Source organism: Chroicocephalus ridibundus, chromosome 11 (genome assembly GCF_963924245.1).
Source record: "Chroicocephalus ridibundus chromosome 11, bChrRid1.1, whole genome shotgun sequence".
NCBI lineage: Eukaryota > Metazoa > Chordata > Aves > Charadriiformes > Laridae > Chroicocephalus > Chroicocephalus ridibundus.
In genome coordinates, this window is record NC_086294.1 from 3420976 (window position 1) to 3439775 (window position 18800).

The window sequence follows — 18800 nt, forward strand, 5'->3', positions numbered from 1 at the left end:
TGTGGGTTTTTTTTTTTTTTTTGCATTTTTGTTTTAGGACTGCGTAAGGTTTCCTTGATTATGTGAATTTTGAACCCACAGCGCTTTAACGGAAGCGGGTAATTTTACGGGAATAATTAGTAAGGGGGAATCCTTGACGGAAACCTTAGTGCTGGTGCCTTTGGAGCATTTGATACTAATACCTTGAACGTTGGCCCGACCCACTGGGGCCTCCGTCTCCCAGCGCTAAGGCGCTCCGTTCTCTTGGCTCACAAGCGTCCCGTAAATCTGATGCTGAGCTCTTAAAGCGCCCTTAATGGGTTAAAAATTCCAGCTGTGTTGGTTTTTTTTTTTTGGTTTTGGTTTGTTTTTTTTTTTTGTCGTGCCTGCTATATAGAATGCATTTCAACCGGCTAGAAAAGGGCGAAGGGGTTTTCAGGCGGCCTCGCGGGCCGGGGAGGGGTGAAGGGAACACCGCTGGGCACGAGAGAAGGCGCAGGTCTTGCTTCTTTGCGGGGGTGACCGGGTTCTCCGCGGGGCGCCCCGCTGTCACGGTGCCCCGGGAGCTCTGTCCTTCGCTGGCTCTGTCGCTCCTGGTGCATCCCTCGAAAAAGCAGCTTCTCTTCCAAGTTGCATACCTGCCTATCGGTCTGCTTAGGTTTTTGGGGTTTTTTTTTTTCCAATAATCCTGTTTCACTTGAAGGGGGCCAGGTGGTGGTGGGGGGGGGCGGGGGGGTTTGTCTTAAAACTTCTGCCACGCTGTTCTCGCAGGTCCAAAATGCCTGTCGCGGGGAGCGGTGGGATTTGTAACCCCGGTTTCTAACCGGGCAGAGGGCTCCGCCGTCGGTGGCACGTGGAAGCTGGACTCTCTCACGGAAGGCGTGACTGGGTCCGCCGTAGATGGGTGTGCAAACCCCGGGTTTGAGCACGTTTGCGGTCTGCACAGCGGGGTGCGTTCTGGATTTTTGCCATTGTAAATGGGTCTAATGTGACATGACAAGACCAGAAAAATTGGATGTAAATTTACATTATTCTTTTTTTTTTTTTTTTGAATATACTGCTTGTTGTTTCACATGATACATTAGGGTATGCAGCTCCTTTTTGTAGTTTTTATTTTTACTATTTAAGTTTGGAAATGATGCCAAATTTTTGTATTTCTTTAATCAATGTGTTCTCTTCAGTGATATATATTGCATTATATATTGATGTGTATATCAATATATACTGATATGTATTACACTTACACATACAAACACGTTAAACGGGGGTGAAAATTCCTAGCCTTCGCATACTATATAGCCTCTGCAGAGAGATCCCAAGCAGTGATATCTTGGTGTTGTGATGTACAGAAATGGAGAAGAGTATTAAACCATATTTAAGAATATAGTACGGACTCCTGACTTCTTTTCTTTAGCGCAGGGAGCGCCTGCTTTACGCCCCGCTCGGTGCCAGCTTGGGGTCAGTACTTGAGTTGCGAGGTAGCCGGTTTCAAGAGTTGGGCTTGAACATTGTGGTTTGGGGGTTGGTTTTTTTTTTTTTTCGTTTTTTTTTTTCGTTCTTTTAAGCTGCAGCAGAAATCTGGCTTCAGAAGGGGGTGGGGAGGTGTGTGGCGGGGGGGGGGGAACCCAACAGCTCGAGTTCAGAGCGAGTTGTGCCGCGGGTGTTGCCTAAGGTGGTCTTCTGAACAAGCCGGGCAGGCGAAAAATACCCTGCGCCTACCCTTAATATTCCAGTCCCAGAACACCTGGGTGGGGGTTTTTTTTTGGGGGGGGGTGTGTTTTTTTGTTTGTTTGTTTGTTTGTTTGTTTTTGTTTTTTAAGAAGCCTTTGCTGCGCTGCCTCTTAGTGCGGGAGAAATCCAGCCCAGCGTGCCGGCTGCGTGGGGCTGCCCCCTCCGCTTCTCCTGCGCCCCGGCCGGGTGTACGGATGCCTTTCCCGGAGAGGGTCTGCCTCCTCTTGTTAGCCGGGAAGGCGAGATGTAAAAGTTATTATGAATATTAATGGCTGCTTTAAATCACCAGCCAGCTGCTCTGGCCTCGCTCTGCCTGAAGCTGAGCATCCGCCTTCTCGCGCCGCCGGAACGGAGCGGGATCTGGGCCGTGCAGCTGCCTCTTCCCATTCCGGGCTCATCCTGGGAGCTCGGGTGGAAGCCAGTTTTTGTCCTCACGCCGCTTTTGATCTGCGGTTGCAGCATCCGGGAGAACCCTAGCTCACGGCGGTCCTCCCGTCTCCGGGTAGCCCAAGTTTTGGAGACGTGACGTTTTCCTGCTGGAGCAGAAATAAGAATTGATGGCCAAAGCGCTTTGCCGCACGCGTCTCCTGCTGTCTACCACCGCGGCACAGAAAACCGATCGCCGTTCCGCTCGTGGCGCAGATAAAAGCATCGGGCTGAGACCAGCACAAAATATTTAAATAAATAAATATATAATCCCATCACGGATTATTGTCATCCCATCCCACTCCCGTCACGGGAGAAGCTATCGCTTGCAGAGAGCTACCCCCGCAGTCCCACCAGTTGGTGTAAGCGGGCATGGGGATGTATATTGTTTTCCAAAAAAGAAAACAAAAAACACTCCACCCAGAAATATTTCTCAGTTAACCCTTTACCGGCACCAGCAGCAAACCTGGTTTCTCGTTATCAGTTCTGCGTTCCGAGGGGAAAAGGAGGAGCGGCGAAGCCCGGCTGCGGTGGAGGGATGGCCCCGAGCACAAACGCTCCGTGCCAGGTGTGCCTGGAAGCTGCTGCCTCCTCACGGGCTCATCTCCTGGGCTGGTTCCCCTTCGTGTTTCGGTGAGAAAAAACCCAAGCGTGAGAAAACACGGAGCAGCCGCCATCCCCTCTGTGCGCACCTGGCTGCGGGGGTGCTGGATTCCGCCTCCTCCCAGCGGCGCTTCCAGGTCCAGAGAGGTGAGGCTGGTGGAGAGAAACGCGATGAAACTCTTTCCTTCCTTTATAGCTGCTGAAAAATGGTCACCGGGTCCCTTTAACCCTGCAGAACGCAGCCGCAGGCCAGCTTTTCGTCCCGGTTGCGGGGTCGGTGTCGGCGCTCGGAGAGTCTCTTGCTGATTTACGCTCCTCTTTTCTTCGCTTCAAAGACCGCGGGGCGCTTCGGCGTCGGGTCGGGTGGGTTCTGCCTGGCGCATAAACACCGTCCTCGCTCGCAGCGCTTTCCCCCCGGCCACCCTCGGGTTGCAGCAACGTGGAATTTGGAGGGGAGTTTGGCGGGGCCGAGCTTGCGCCGGTGTCGGACGCGAGCGACCGCAGGACGTGGGTCTGCACGTGACGGCTCGGCCGCCTGCCTGCTGCGCTGCGGGCCCTTAAATAATTATTTCCCCGGAAGGGACGTGTCTTGATTAGCTCGTAACCAAGAGGATAAACGGTGGCGGTTCCAGTGTGGCGCGTGGAGCTGCTTCTGTGCATCCCGGGGTGGTTTGAGGCGCATCTCGGAGGAGTTTAAGGCGCTGCTGTCGCATTTCACCCCTGAGGGTCTTGTGTGAGCGCTTACAGCGGGCGATCAGCTTCTGCTGGTTGCCCGAAAGAGGTTTTTTTTCCTCATGCCAAAGGGTTTGAGCTCTTCTAAATGCTTCAGCTGTCTCCCCCTTACCCCTCGCTAATACCCGCCGAATCTTTATTCTATATATACTAAGTCCATTCCGCTCTTACTGCATTCCCCGCGTTGGTTTCAAGTTGGCGCTGCGCGCGCAGATGTTCTGATAGTGCTTTTTTTTAACCGCTGCTTTTTTTTTCTTTTTTTTTTTTTTTTTTTTTTTTGCATAGCTGTAATTAAAGACAGGATTTGCCCTTTATAACGTGTTATTTCAGGAGCTGGAGCCCGGCCTGTGCCGTTGTTGCTCCCAGGCTACAAATGCCATTGTCCTGGGAAGCCCAGCGCAGCCGGCGGCGCTGGGAGGCAGCTCTGGAATTTCGCTCGGCTATTTTTAGTCGGTGGTGAAAAATTGCACTTCCAACACTTTTCCCCCACCCCCACCCCCCACACACACAATTTTTGTCAGTGCTTGAATAAATCAAAGGGCAAACCCGGCCTTCTCGCTGAGGAGCGGGACGAGGAGGTGACCTGAAGCCGCTGCGGAGGCTGGAGAGGGGAGGAAGAGCCCCGGCTCTGCCCGGCCGGTCGCTGCAGGGGCTGCCGGGGCGGTGGGACACGGCTGCAGGGCCACCTTGTCCCAGTGGTCCGTGGCCGTTGCTGTGCTGGGGTGGCTCCTGGCTCCCTGCTCTTCTCCCTGTGCCCCTCTCAGGGTCCGTCCCCCCACTTTGCCTCCCCGGGTCTGTCCCGTGGCTCCGCCATCGCCGCGTAGCTCCGTGTGTGTTCCGCAGAGCAGCGGCGGTGGCCACCCTGGACGTGGCAGCTCTTGGAAAGCCGGGACCTGGGGCAGGAGCTCCTGACGGACGCTGTCTGTAAGTCCGGGTGGCTGAACGTCAAGCCCTCGTGCGTTGGGCCATTCCCTTCAACCCCAACCCAGCCGTAAAGCAAAACCAGCTTCTAACCCGCAGTTTCTTCTTCTTAATGCCAGGGCAGGAGTTTTCTGAGCAGCTGCTTCACCTGTTTGGCCACCAAGTCTTCACATTGGCACAAAAAAAACCCTTATTTTCTGACAACGGGATCCTCGCGGCCAACTTTCCTTGTCTCGGTGCTCCCTGCCACGTGCTGGGACCAGTCCCAGGTGGCTGCTTTGCTGCTTCCTTTCCCTGGGCTCTGACTTCAGGACTTGGTTGGAATGGGGAGACCTTCGACTGGGCTTGCCTGGGGCTCCCAGTAGCCTCCAGTTACCTGGGAGCTGCTCCGCGCATCGCCCAGGCTCCTGCAGCCCAGCGAAGGTAAGACGGTGCCGAGCAATAGCTCCGGGAGGGACACGCGGAGTGACCCTGACCCTGGAGCAGCCGGAAAATCACAACCCTGCGGTGTCCCCATGGGAGGACACCCAGGGCTGGCTGGGGCTGATGGTTTCCGTGGTGGTGGTGGCTTCCATCATGGTGGTTTCCATCCTGCCACGCTGTTCCCGTGGGCACTGACCCTTCTCCAGGCTCCTCCTCCGGGGTTATCTGTCCTTTTAGGGATTTTCCTGGCTCGGGGCGGGGGATCTGCTCTGAGCACCTGAGCGCGGGCCCCGCGCCGTGCTGGGAAGGAGCCGAGCTCCCGCAGCACCACGGGAGCTTCGCCTTGTCCCTGGCGCGGTGCCGTGCAGCCCCTGGGAAGCGGGAAGAGGAGCTTCACCCGGGCTCACCAAACCCCTCTGCTTCTCGGGAGCTGCTTTCGGCCCAGGCTGCCGTAATTTAGTAGAAAAGCCCCCGAATGCTCCCGTGTTGCCGCTCACGCTGCTCCTCAACCCCCCCGCCCCCTCACCCCGGCCGGGAATGCTGGGGACACGTCGGACAGTCACGCTGAGCTGCTCGCCATCTAAACTCACCGAGGGGTGATTAACCATCCGATTTGGCAAAAGGAATCGCGCTTTCCACACGCGCAACCTTGTGCCCGCGGGTTTTGCATGAGCCATTCTCCCCACGTGCAGCCACGTAAACGCTCCGTCCCGTCCCGTCCCCTCTCCATCTTTGCTTCTCCAGCTCCTTCGGCCCTTCCCTGGGGATGGGGTCGTGCCGTGGGTCTCTCCCCTGGCACCGCACGCCCGCTCCAGCCCTTCTCGCTGCGAGGGGCCGGGCGCGGGATCTGGCCCAGGCTGCGCAGGTCTCGCACAGTTCTCACCCAAACCGGGTGGTTTTGGGGTTGCAGAGGAGGACGCTGAGTCGGTGTGCGGGAAGGACAGGCCGAGCACAGACCTCGGGGCTACCCCCGATGGGGCGCTTCTGCCTAGTCGTGTCTAAATTTACCCGAAATAGCAGAGAAGTTTGTATTGTTTGAGGGCAGGAGGGGATGGAGGCTGGCAACTCGCCTGAAAGCTAAAAACGTGCGCAAAAATTCTTTTCCTAGTGAGGAAAATGGAAAATACAGAGGAAAGGAGTGGCAGAAGAGGGGAGGGAGGGATGGCCGGTAGCGCTGCTGTTGCTGGATGCTGTCTTTCAGGAACGGCTGTGAATGGTCGCCGACGTCCCTGCTGGCGGGGGACACCGGTGGCGGGGTCCCCGGCCGCGCTCTGGCAGCTGGTGCCTGGCTGGGATGGAGGTACCTCCCTCCTGCGTCCTCTGGCTTTGTTCCCTGTTGGCGCGATGTCCCCATCCGGGCGCGGGGAGGGGACGCCGCAGTTCTTATCGCTGGGCGTTTTGCGGGTATCGGCCCTTCAGCACAGCTCCCCCGGCTCCCGGGCTGAGACCCGGGCGGCGCTCAGAGAAACTGGAGCCTGGAAATATCCACGGTTATGTGAGGAAAAAAAAAAAAAAAGTATTTTACTAAACAAACGTCATCCTGCAGGTCACAAACGAAATGCTGCTTTCCAGGGAGCGATGCTCCCGGCGCTGTTGGAGGCATCGGTGCCTTTCCCGGGACCATCCCAGGCCAGGACAGACCCAAACCCACGTACCCCAGCGCCGTCCAGCCATCCCCCGCCCTGAGCCAGACACGCTTCTGGGTATCGGCCCCTCCTGTGAGCTTTTAAACGCTGCTCCCTAAATTTGCGGCCCCTGCAAACTGGCTGCCGGCGGGAGGTCAGTCTGCAGCTCTCTCCGCCTCCATCACCACCCTCTCGCCGGCCCGGTGCTCGGCGGGACATCGGCATTTCTGCAGCTCTGGAGGATCGAAGCCACCGGGGTCAGCAAGCAAGAAGGGGAAAGTTTACTTAGAGATTGTCTCTGTTTAAAGAAAGGGGTTTCTTATCTATTTAAAGAGCGTTTGGCAAGGCTTGCTTAGTGCTTGGCTTACGCGGAGGTATTTCGGAGGGGGCAGGCGATGGACAGAGGGACCACTCGCGCTCCCGGCACCAGCTTTCATTCAGAAAAAAAAAACCAACTCATTTCTACCCCGCCTGCCAGGAGCGGCCGAGGAGGCTCCCGCTGACTCAGTGCCGGTGGAACGCGGCAGGGAACCAGCCGAAAGGGCCCTGTTCCTGCTTTGCGAACGAGATACAGCGCGGGGACTTCCCCCGCGGAACGCCAGCGTCGGAGGCGCAGCGAGCGCTTGCCGTAAGCTGAAGCCGGCCGCCCTCGCTCAGGCGCCGCTTGGGAGCCAAGAACATATTTCAGGAGGGTGGGAAGGGGGAGGGAGGATGCTTCCAACCCGCGTCACGGGTGGCAGCGGGCTGTCCTCCCCCTGTTCCGTCACACATCCGACGTGCCCTCTCTTCCTCACCCTCCGCCTTTCGCCACACCGACTTCTAGACTCAGCGTAACCCGCTGCCTTTCTTATGCTGGGGTGCATTTGGGCTGTGTCTGCGGCTGAGTGGATCTCTAACGCCTCCCTCCCGTGTCCTCTCTGCATCCCGCGTGGGACCAAGGTCCGCACGGTTTTCCCGAGTGCCTTTAGGGATGGTGAAGACGCGCTTTGTGAAGCTGGGAAGGCCGGGGGGTTGCGATTCCACAGCATCCTCCTGGAGAAACTGGCTGCTCCTGGCTTGGGTGGGCGTACGCTTCGCTGGGTGAAAAACTGGCTGGAGGCCGGGCCCAGAGAGGGGTGGTGAATGGAGTTGAAACCAGTTGGCGGCCGGTCACGTGTGGCGTTCCCCAGGGCTCGGTATTGGGGACAGTTCTCTTTAATGTCTTTATCAATGACCTGGATGAGGGGATCGAGTGCACCCTCAGTCAGTTTGCAGAGGACACCAAGTTAGTGTCGACCTTCTTGAAGGTAGGAAGGCGTTGCAGAGGGATCTGGACAGGCTGGATCGATGGGACAAGGCCAGTGGTGTGAGGTTCAACAAGGCCAAGCGCCGGGTCCTGCACTTGGGTCACACCAACCCCATGGACGCTACAGGCTGGGGGCAGAGCGGCTGGAGAGCTGCCTGGTGGAAAAGGACCTGGGGGTGTTGGTCGACAGCTGGCTGAGTATGAGCCCGCAGTGTGCCCAGGTGGCCAAGGAGGCCAACAGCATCCTGGCCTGTATCAGTCCCAGCAGGACTGGGGCAGTGATTGTCCCCCTGTACTGGGCACTATGAGGCCCCATCTCAAATACTGTGACCTGTTTTGGGCCCCTCACCACAAAAAAGACACTGAGGGGCTGGAGCGGCTCCAGAGAAGGGCAACGGAGCTGGTGAGGGGTCTGGAGCACAAGTCCTGTGAGGAGCGGCTGAGGGAGCTGGGGGTGTTCAGCCTGGAGAAAAGGAGGCTGAGGGGAGACCTTCTCGCTCTCTACAGCTCCCTGAAAGGAGGGGGCAGCCTAGGCAGGGGGGTCGGTCTCCTCCCAGGGAACAGGCGATGGGACAAGAGGAAACGGCCACGAGTTGCACCAGGGGAGTTTAGGTTGGATATTAGGAGAAATTCCTTCACTGAATGGCTGCCCAGGCAAGCAGCTGAGTCACCATCCCTGGAGGTATTTAAAAGCCGGGCAGACGTGGTGCTGAGGGACATGGGGTAGTGGTGGACTTGGCAGGGCTGGGTTAATGGTCAGGGACACCTCCCACCAGCCCAGGTTGCTCCAAGCCCCGTCCAACCTGGCCTTGAACCCCTCCAGGGATGGGGCAGCCACAGCTTCTCTGGGCAACCTGGGCCAGGGGCTCACCACCCTCACAGCAAACAATTTCTGCCTCAGATCTCATCTAAATCTCCCCTCTTCCAGTTTAAAGCCGTTCCCCCTCGTCCTATCACTACATGCCCTCGTAAAAAGTCCCTCCCCAGCTTTCCTGGAGCCCCTTTAGGGACTGGAAGGGGCTGGAAGGTCTCCCTGGAGCCTTCTCTTCTCCAGGCTGAACCCCCCCAGCTCTCTCAGCCTGTCCCCACAGCAGAGGGGCTCCAGCCCTCCCAGCATCTCCGGGGCCTCCTCCGGCCCCGCGTCCTTCTGCTGTTGGTGCCCCAGAGCTGGAGGCAGCACTGCAGGGGGGTCTCACAGAGCGGAGCAGAGGGGCAGAATCCCCCCCCTCACCCTGCTGCCCACGCTGCCAGGGCATTTGGAGCTTCTCACCCACCAACACCCCCGACTCCTCCTCCTCAGGGCTGCTCTCCATCCCTTCCTCCCCCAGCCTGGACTGATCCTGGGGGCTTCCCTGACCCTGGTGCAGCACCGTGGGGTGCAGAGGGTCAGGCGTTAAAACCACGCTTTGGAATGGGCTCTCCTGGCTCTCTCTAATCTCCAGACCGCAGAATCATGTCCTGCTTTCGCACGTAGGACGTGTCGACCGAAGCAGCACATCCCGCGTTGCTGGAGGGGGCGAGCTGCAGCCCTGACTCGAAATCCCAGCGCCGCAGCTGGCAGCCCGCTGCCCACGCCTGCTTCTCCTCCGCCTTGCTCCCTGCCTTATCTCCCCATCTTTCTCGAACGATCAAAGCCCCAGGAAAGAAAAACTGGGAGCCGTGGCCCTGCGAGAAGCAGCCCTGAACCCCCCACTAACCGCGACAGCCACGCGGCTTTTGCTGCTCCACGTCCTCCCTGGTCCTACAGCAAGCGGCACCTCCTCCTCCACCCGAGGATGCATTGATATTTTATGTTCCTTATTTATAAATAAATGGTATTTTAAGCCCCCCTCGCTCCTAACCTCGTTATTTACGTGCTGTAGCAGAGCTGGGTAAGGACAGGCCACGTCTCGCTGGGCGGCGGCAGGGTTCGTGTGCCTGTTACTGGGGAGGGGGTGAGAATCGTTACGAATCTGCTCAGTTTTTTCCAGATCTTTTAAAAAAAAAAATAACAAAAAATCATCAAACCTAGTGTGTCACCCCATTTTGGCTACATCATATTTCTTTGAAGGAAGAATAAATGTTTTCATACTTTAAGTGCAATCATCCCTGCCCTAAGGAATTGTTTATTTATATCTTAGTCCTACCAGCGGTAAATTCCATAATTATTCTTCCGGCAGGAGCGTTTGAAACGTACCTGCCCTGGCTTTTCTCGCAGGGTAACTCGGTACCGGCCATTGAGCAACCTCTGATCCCTATCCAAGCAGCCAAATAAACCATCCTTTATCCTGAGATGAGGGGTTTAGCGCGCAGACTGTGTTAGGCGGGGGATTTCGGGAAGGCATCCGAAGTTTGGGGAATGGATGCACATGGAGCTGCCGGAGGATTTGAGCAGGTAGCTCCCGCCGGCTCCGTAGCAAATCCCAGAGATTCTGTCGTTTTGCCACTGCCTGTCTTTTATTTTTCCTTTCTTTTTTTTTTTGTTTTCACCCGTCTGCAGCCTTGCTGGGTCCGCGGTGGGACTGGGGGCAGCGTCCTTGCCTGTCTGGGGGGCACCCGCAGCCGGTCACTTCTAGGCTCATCCAGTGGATTTTTAACACCAAGGGAGATCCCTGAAACGCGGGACAAGCTGCCAGGATGGCTGCCATCCGACCGGGCTATTCAAGGGCCCCCCAGAATTGCAGAAAATAGAAACAAGCTTAGAAATAAATCACTTTATCGTACAGAAAATATTCGGGGAGAAAAAAAAAAATCGAATCGTGTTGTAAGTGGGAAATATTTCTACAACTGCGTCAGTCCTAAATACCCTCCCCCAGGCGCTTCGGGGTGCTGGTCCACGCGGCGTGAGCCGCAGACGGAGCTGCCCGTGTGGAAGGAGAGGTCGGAGGGGTTTGGTGAGCAAATCCTCCGTGGGGCGGGCGGTGTGGCTACCAGCCAGGCTCCCCCCCCGCCCCCCACCGCTCCCGAGGGAGCCTTCGCCCTCTCCGCCTGTCTCTGATGATCACGGGTATTTCAGGGCCCTCTGGAAAACATCTGCTGGAAGAGGAAACGGGTGCATCACGCAATGAACTTACAGAAAATGGGGACTTCGCCTCACCGCCGAGTTTCGGGAGAGGTCTCGGCCCAGGGGCGGTGGTTTGGGTTGGGGCAGCACCCCAGTGCGCCGGGGCGGCCTCTCGGATCCGATTGCCTCTCGGATCCCCACAGCTTTCGGAACGGTGCGTTGGGACCCGCGATCCAAGCTTTTCAGGGTATTTTTAAACACACGATGACTTTTGCTTCAATACGGTGAGCACGACATCAGCCTCAATGAATTCCTGCCCCGTTGCACAAGGGGAAGGTATCTCCGGTTCGTTGGCGCCGGGGCTTTCCCCCTTCCACTTCCCTCTTCCATTTCCTCCTTGTCCTCATCCTCGCTGGAAAACCGGCCGAGGAAAACTGGCAGAGTGAGTCCTCTCAGGCTGAAACTGCCCCGGTGTGCTTCCACCTGAGCAAGGGCATCATCAGAGCTTAACGACGGGCTTTGTCCCTGCTTTGCTGACGTGCAGGTGCGTGACACAGATCTGTCAGCAAAGGGCGATCCGCACACACGCCCCCGGCGCAGTTATAGATACAGTGGCGTGTTCGCCCGCATTCAGAGCACGCGCCCGGAGACGAGCTCCTCGAATGACCCCGGTCGTGCGGTGCGCAGTGGGAATACAGTGCTTGGCTTCATCGGAATCCAACGTTTTTCTATCTCGGAATAAATTTATCAGAAAACGGATATTTTCATCCGTATTGTTTGACCTTGCCTTGGACGTTTCGCTCAGTCCTTATGAGCTGCTCAGAAAGAATTTTACTTTAATTTGCAGATACAAAGCTCGATATCCCCTGCCCTTGCTTTTCCTGGTGTTCCACGCTAAAGCCAAAAATTTCATTTTTTTAAATAATGCTTTCCCTAATTATTTTCAACATTCTCCTCTTTCTTTCATAGCATAGAAACTGGTTTTTTTCACACCTTTACAAGCAGATTACAGGAACTCAGGTTCCCTCCGACAGCTCACGCTCTGGTTTCAAAGACCCGCGCCCACTTCTGTGACATCCGTCAGTGCCATGCATTAACCGCTCAGGCTGCCACGGATTTACTCTTTCTTCAAATAAATGGAGTAATTTTTGCCTGTTTTTTTCTCTTTTTTTTTTTTTCCCCTCTTTTACATTTTTTTCGTCTCTTTTCTTTGTCCTGGGCACTCCTTTCCTTAGTCAGAAAACTCTCCTGCCTGCCCAGCTGTACTTGGGAAAGCGCCACGTAAAATAGCGTCGTGCTGGTCAGCAAATCTCTTCCCTGCGTGTATTTAGACTGAGAGATGCTGATTTTTCACTTTGGCATCACAAACAAATACCTGCTGCCGGGTTTGATCCCCGGAGCCGGCGGCTGATTGCAGGGGGAGCAAAAGCAAGCTGGATTTTCTCCCACCTCGTTCCCGGTGACCCCTTTGTCAGCTTGCGGAGGTCGGTGGCGTTGCGCAACGCGAAGGACGGGGTGCGGATTCGCCCTGCGAGTCCTGCGCTGTAGGTCGCGGTGTGAAGGTGGAAAGAATTCAGCTCAGCCGTCAGCCGGCTGCCCGGGTTTGAAGGAAAAGGCGCTGGGATGTTCGTTCACGTGGAAACGGAGTGTGTCTGGGGAAGGGTCAGCGGACGCTTGCGCAGCCCGAGCTGGGGTTAGCACCGGTGTGCGAGTTTGGGTTTTGCAGTCTCAGTTTGAGGGACTTTTGGGGCAACGGCAGGTTTGGTATTCGCTTTGCCCAGAGCCATATAAACGGGGCAGCTCTCGGGGCGCAGCAAAGCTTCACCCCCAAACTCTGAGCAGCAGCAGTTGTTTGATGGGGAAGGAGACCTGCCGCTCTTGGTTTGTGTTTTTAAGTGCTATGAAAAGAGTTTAGACCTCATGATAAGTATTCTTTTAAGCATTTTTCAATGAATAAAATACATCTCTGCTGACATGAATGTCCTGTAAAGCAGGTGCATTGTCAATAAGAAAGGACTTTGCACCATTCCCATTTGTTCATACTCCATTTTTTAGCCATTTGGCAGAGATTTAAACAGATAATGGGAAAAAATGCTTAGGGTGAAGCTACCGAGCCCATTTTCATCGCAAGCAGAGTCGGTCGTGCTGTGCTGTGACACCAGATTGCTGCTTCTGGCAGTTTTGCTTCCAATTTCCACTGCCTTCGGTCCCTGCTGTGTCATCAGACTGCGGCCAGCGTGCCCTTGGTCACCCAGGGCACCTGAGCTCTCAGTGTCACCCATGCGGTGACCCCCACTTGAGGCTCACTCCAGCTGGCTCCCAGCTCCCGGTCCCTCTCGGCCGCGGTGGCGGTGGAGGACGGCAGCAAGCCGCTGTCTGCCAGCAGGACGCAGAGCCGAAGGGCTGGAAAAGCTGCTGGTTGCGAAGGGTTGCGATGTGCTAGGTGGAAATGCCACCACCGCATCCACGTGTCTCCTTGCAAGAGCCGCGCGTCTCCTTTTCCAGCTTTTGGTTTTGGCCCTTTCTGGCTTCGTCTAACCGAGACTGAAAGCTTTCTCCGGCGAGGACTCTCTGTGTTTGTTTTCCAAACGCCGTGCCTGCCGTCAGGCAGCAGTCGGGAAATAATCCCATTTCGGTATATCCGGGATGGGTTGGACCTCCGTGTGGCTGGCCCCCGGAGCAGCTGGACTAGCAGAGCAAGCAGAAATAGGTACTCAAAAGCACGGACACGACTGCCCGACCGAGCAATGCCAGCAAGGTAAACCCCGAGGCACACGACTGGACAGAATGGGACTTATTAAATAAAACTGTTTATTAAATAAATAGTACGGCATGCAGAATCAGCGCCTGGTTCTGCGTATCGTAATGCTTTCCTAATTCAGTACAATTTGCCGAAGCTGGTATTTTTCATGGATTCCGTTTTCATTTCTTAACGCTACTTAAGGAAGAAAAACAAACAAAAACACTAGGAAAAAAACCACCGCCGCTTAATAGTTGGGTAATTCTAAAAAAATCATCACGCTAACAAGTTTCTGTGTATTCATTATTTTATGAGCGAAAAGGTAAAGATAAATACTGTTGGTGCTTTATTTTGTTAAGTCCCATTCTGCAGCCTCGGGTCCCTACAGACTGATCCGGAGCCCTGCGAAGACTCGAGGCCCGGGCGGCGATGCCACCTCCCTGTCACACCTCGGACCGTGCAGGAGCTCAGGCAGGGACGTTTCTTATTTCCCAAGGCACCGTCACGGGCTGCAACTCCTCTGGGGTTTTTAACGGTCATTTTGAACTCGGTGGGTAACACCCAGCTCTGCCGCCAAGAAGAAACTCGGTCAGAGGTGCTGTAATGGTTTGTGGCAATTAGACACAAAACCAGCCGAAGTATCACTCTAGGAAAATGCTGCTCTCCATAAACCCTAATATAAACATTACTGTGACACGGACAAAAGCTTGCCAGTGTAGCACCTGACATTTCCAATGGCTTTGAGCTCCTCCTCCTTCCTCCCCAAGTGTTTCTGATTTATTAATTGAGAGAACATAGTCCTCAGGTGTGGCACGAAGACAGGGGCCAATTTCCTCTTTGGGCAAGTTAAAAGGATTTTAGAGACACTTCCTTGTGTGTGTTTGGGAGCTGGTGCAGGGATTTTCCTTGGGAGTGGCTGCCGAGAGGTTTCGCTCTCCCTCGGTCTAGGTATTGGAGTAGGAAAATGAAATTAAGACAACTCCTGGTTCAACAGTAGGATATTAAAACTGTCTGAGATAATTGTGAATGGGATAAAGCTGTCGATTTGTTTGTAGATTTGTCAAGCAAGACAGGATAGGGAAAGCAGCATCCTGGCCTGTATCGGCAATACCGTGACCAGCAGGACTGGGGCAGTGACCATCCCAGGCGCGGCTGAGGGAGCTGGGGGTGTTCAGCCTGGAGAAAAGGAGGCTGAGGGGAGACCTTCTCGCTCTCTGCAAGTCTCTTCTCCCAAGAAACAGGTGATCGGACAAGAAGAAATAGCCTCAAGTTGCGCCAGGGGAGATTTAGATTGGGGATCAGGAAAAATTTCTGCACCAAAAGGGTTACCAAGCGTTGGAACAGGCTGCCCGGGGCAGTGGCAGGGTCACCATCCCTGGAGGTATTTAAAAGCCGGGATGCTGAGGGACATGGGGTAGTGGTGGTGGTGTCAGTGTTGGGTTGATGGATGGACTCAATGATCTCAAAGGCCCCTCCAACCCAGACGATTCTGTAAGGTGGGGGGGGTCAGGGCAGCAAGACACGGTACTGTGGCAGGAAAGGACGGGGCGAGCGCACAGGGGTTTTCCAGCGCTTCTGACTCCCCCTCGTCCCACGCCGGCCCCACACCATTTCCTCTCCCCGCACAGCCACCGCGAAGGAGCGCAGCAGAGCGGCCTTCACGCTCATTTCGCTCGATTCTGGGAAAGACCCCGGTCCCCGGGAGCGCGGCCGGAGGCGGTGCCGCCCTGCCGGGCCCGCCGTTAGGCCTCCTCGCTCCTCCCGTCACCCCGCCTTCGGGCCGCGGCTCTTGAGGAGACAGGGCCGCACCAACGACGGGCACCTGGGCGACACCGGTCCCGGTTGAGCCCCGCGGCAGTTGCTATTTATGCCGGGGGTCTTCCCGGGGTCGGCGGCCCCCTTGAGCCGCTCCTGGGCGGCCCGACAGGCCGTGGCGGTACCACTGTCCCCCGTCATGGCGGCTCCGCCGCTCCCAGCACCCGCCGCGCGGGCCGCGGGGCACGCTGGGAGCCGCCGGCAGCCAATGGCGGCGCGGGGCCGCGGGGGCCGCCGGGAGTTGTGGTCAGCGCGGGCGGGCGGTGCCTCTCCGTCTTCCGGGCGCCGTGACGTCGGGGAGGACGTTGCGTGCGTGCGTGCGTGCGTGCGTGCGTGGGGCGGGGGGGGCGGGCGAGCAGCAGCGGCGGCGGCGGGGCCTGGCGGGCGGCGGGGGCGGGCGGGGCGCCGCGGTGGAGGAGCTGCCCGCCGCTATGGAGCCCGACTCGGTGATCGAGGACAAGACCATCGAGCTGATGGTGAGTGACCCCTCGCCTCCCGCGCTGCCCTCCCCCCCCTGGCCCCCGGCCCTCCTCCCCCGGCCCGCCCGCCCGCCCGCCGCCAGGCCCCGCGGCCTGCGGGGGTCCGCCGCCGCCCCGCCGCTGAGGTGACTCCGGCCAGGCCGCCCTCGGGCCCGCTCTTCCCGCCGGGGGAGGGGATCCCCTCCCCACCTCCCCCGCGGCTGCCGGTCGGTCCTCCCGCTGCAGGCCGGGGTGCGACCAGCGCTTTGATTTCATTAAAAAAAAATAATAAAAAAAAAATTAATTAAAAATAATAAAAGCCCTGTTAGGAGGCAGAGCCGGTGTGGGACGCGCGGAAAATCGCGCCCGGTGCCCGGGTGATGCGGGCACGCTGCAAAAAAACCGAAACCAAAATGCCCCCCGGGGCTCCCGCCGCCCCCCGCAGCCGCTTGAACCCGGCCGGGGCCGCCCCGCGCCCCCCCGCGAGCCCTCCCTGGGCCGCCCCGGTGGCGGTTGCGGGAGGCCGGGGATTGAGGGGGCGGATCTGGGGCTCCTCCAGCCGCGGGGGGCAGCTCCCGTCTTCCCGGGGCCGCACCGGTGCTGGAGCTCCCGGCCAGCAAACACGGTATTATTTAACTGGACCTAATTGGTGTGTGTGTTATACCCCCTCATTAACGCTTACGCCGCTAAATTCGGGTGAGTGGAGAGGCGGCCAGATGGAAGCGATAGAAAGAAAAAGTTCAATTTTTAATATGAGCAAATCTTAGGTTTCTGTAGCCAAATATTAGGGGGCCCTAATTTTACTGCCTTTAGGCATGAATAAAATTAAGCTGGGAGTGCAGAGAGAGTAATTATTACTAAGTATCTTCTAACTTATTTGTCATAAGCATAATTTGCTTTCATGTACAAAATTTCATGCAATACTGCGACATTGGGTGGTGAAACACAAAGATTTGCTTTTAAGGCACTCTGAAGATGAGTTGGGTTCGGTGGAGGCACTCAATGGGATTTTTAGCCAGCAGAGTTCTTGCTAAACTACCTGGTCTGGGAAATACAAACTTTCTTAGGGTGTTATCTGCTCTCAAGAAGCAAAAATTAAAAAAGAAAAAGTAAAAAAAGGCAAGCCCCAAAAAGCTTTGCGATTCTTTCAGTATGTGATCACTGAGGCCAGAAGCTTAAAAGCTGTTCTTAGTGAGCCTCCTTTCCTGATCCCTATCGATTCGGTGATCTTGCACTAAACCATGGGTGACATCAGAAGTGTTTCCGCGTTAGTGGACTGCAGTGTGGAGGGGAAAAGCTGGGGGCAGCTCTGCGGGTATCCGTTACAGGACGAGTCTCCTACAGAAAAGACGTCTGCTAAATTTCCGAGGTGTGACATGAATTGTAATGGCTTTTCTCCTACCTGGAACGGAGGGTTACTAATATTCCTCAGCCTGGGGTTATGGGAGCTGTTAAAATAGCATTTGAGGCTGGAAGGTACGTTTGCCTCACTCAACTTTCTTGCTTGTCTTTTTGTAAATGCTCTCCCTTTTTAGAAGTCCTTTCTGTTTGGGCCCAAATTGTTAGCAGGCAGACGCAAATGTGCCTTCTGCTGATAATTGTGCCCTCTGTTTAGAGAGAAATGGGAAATTTGCTAATGGATGCAAGTATCAATGGGGTTATTCAGATTTTTATTACATAGTAGGAGATTTAAGAAAGAAATTTTTCTTTCTTTCACAAGAAATTAATAAATATGAAAATGTAATAAGAGGAAGAATTCGTTCTGTAGTTTCCACTAGAAAATAGTACTCTGTAAAATGTAGTTGGTAGTTGAATTTAATTTCAACCTTAGTGAAGGCTTGCGTAGAAACATTTTGATTTCGGTGTAAATGTTTCACTAAAACCCTTGAAAGTCACTCCTAAACGAAGACATGGCTTGGAGGTTCTGCCTTCTTGTGTGTTGTAGGAGATAAGGTTCTCCAGAAGATTTGTTTAAATACACAAAGCGGAAGCCGTATTGACAGAGTTTCCAGCCAGTGATTTCAGTATTGTATGCAAACTCTGGTATCGGTTGTTAATGCTGATGGCAAACATCCCTAAACCAGGGATCATCGTAGCCTGTCAGAGGTAGTGGGATGCTTTTCTTTGGCAGAGTGTTATTGTTTACTAAAAGCAGGATGTTTTATGCCTCTCTCTGATGCAGGAGGTTGGTTTTGGTGCACTTTGGGTACTCGATTGCTTCCCTCCATTGCCAAGGATAAATCTGTAGGAAATACAGGGGCAAACGTGTGATATAAAAGTTCTGAGGAGCGAATACAGTGTTGTTCTGAGGGGCTGATAAACAAGAGATAATGTGTCCACATGTTAATTGCACGGAATTTTCAGAACACGATGTTCTAGCCCTCAACTGTGCCTTCACTGGATAGATCATTTGCATTTATGTAAAGAAAAATCAGTCATGGAAATAATACCGATCTATTTTTAAAGCTGGAATCTAAGAGAAGTATTTTAAGTTTCAGAGTGACAGCTTTCATTTGCCGTATGAAGTTTTAGCGAGTGTTCTGAAGTCACGGTATCTTTTAGGGCAGCTTAAGGCTTTACATGTCTTGTTCTGGTTTTGTACATCGTGTCATCTAGCTGTTTTAACGGTGATGAGCTATTGATTTAGTTATGACGTTTCATTTGTAGATGGTATCTAACTACAGGGAAGGTACCCGTTGCCTGTAGAGGTGATTCCAAGAGGCATGAAGCCTCGAAGTTTAACTTGTGTTGGCTGTGGGAGGTTCAGATTTAGGCTAGCAGGGAATGTGACGGGGGTTGTTTTTAGTTTAGGTACCTTCGTACTTCACGCTGTCTCAGTTAAATGCTTTGCGTGAGTGGGCAAACTATTAGAAAATGAGTAGTAAGGAAGTAATCTGGAACAGATGGAGGGCTAGCCAAAATGACTGAAAGGGCTCTTTCTTCCCCTGGTTTTGATTTTTCTCTGTGAAATTAGATAACTGTAACCTTTTTGCTCTTTCAAAGAACCAAACTTTTTTTCTTTCTTAAGGTGAAGTACCATGAACAATGCTTTGGGAATTAGTTTTGGTTTTTTTTTTTT

The 18800-nt window shown here is 54.8% G+C and overlaps 1 protein-coding gene across 5 annotated transcripts in view; it reads left to right on the forward strand.

Annotated features, from left to right (window-relative positions):
* The first annotated feature begins 15606 nt into the window (after positions 1 to 15606).
* Positions 15607 to 18800, forward strand: part of FBXW11 (F-box and WD repeat domain containing 11) — a 74679-nt gene continuing 71485 nt past the window's right edge. For 3 of the 5 annotated variants that reach the window (XM_063348809.1, XM_063348810.1, XM_063348813.1), the window contains exon 1: positions 15613 to 15739. Coding sequence is in view for 2 of the 5 variants with exons in the window: in XM_063348812.1 (XP_063204882.1) it covers positions 15695 to 15739 (45 nt within the window). In the remaining 3 variants the exon portion in view is untranslated. Of the gene's footprint in view, positions 15740 to 18800 lie in introns of all 5 variants that reach the window. The other 2 variants (XM_063348812.1, XM_063348807.1) reach the window with 2 other exon arrangements.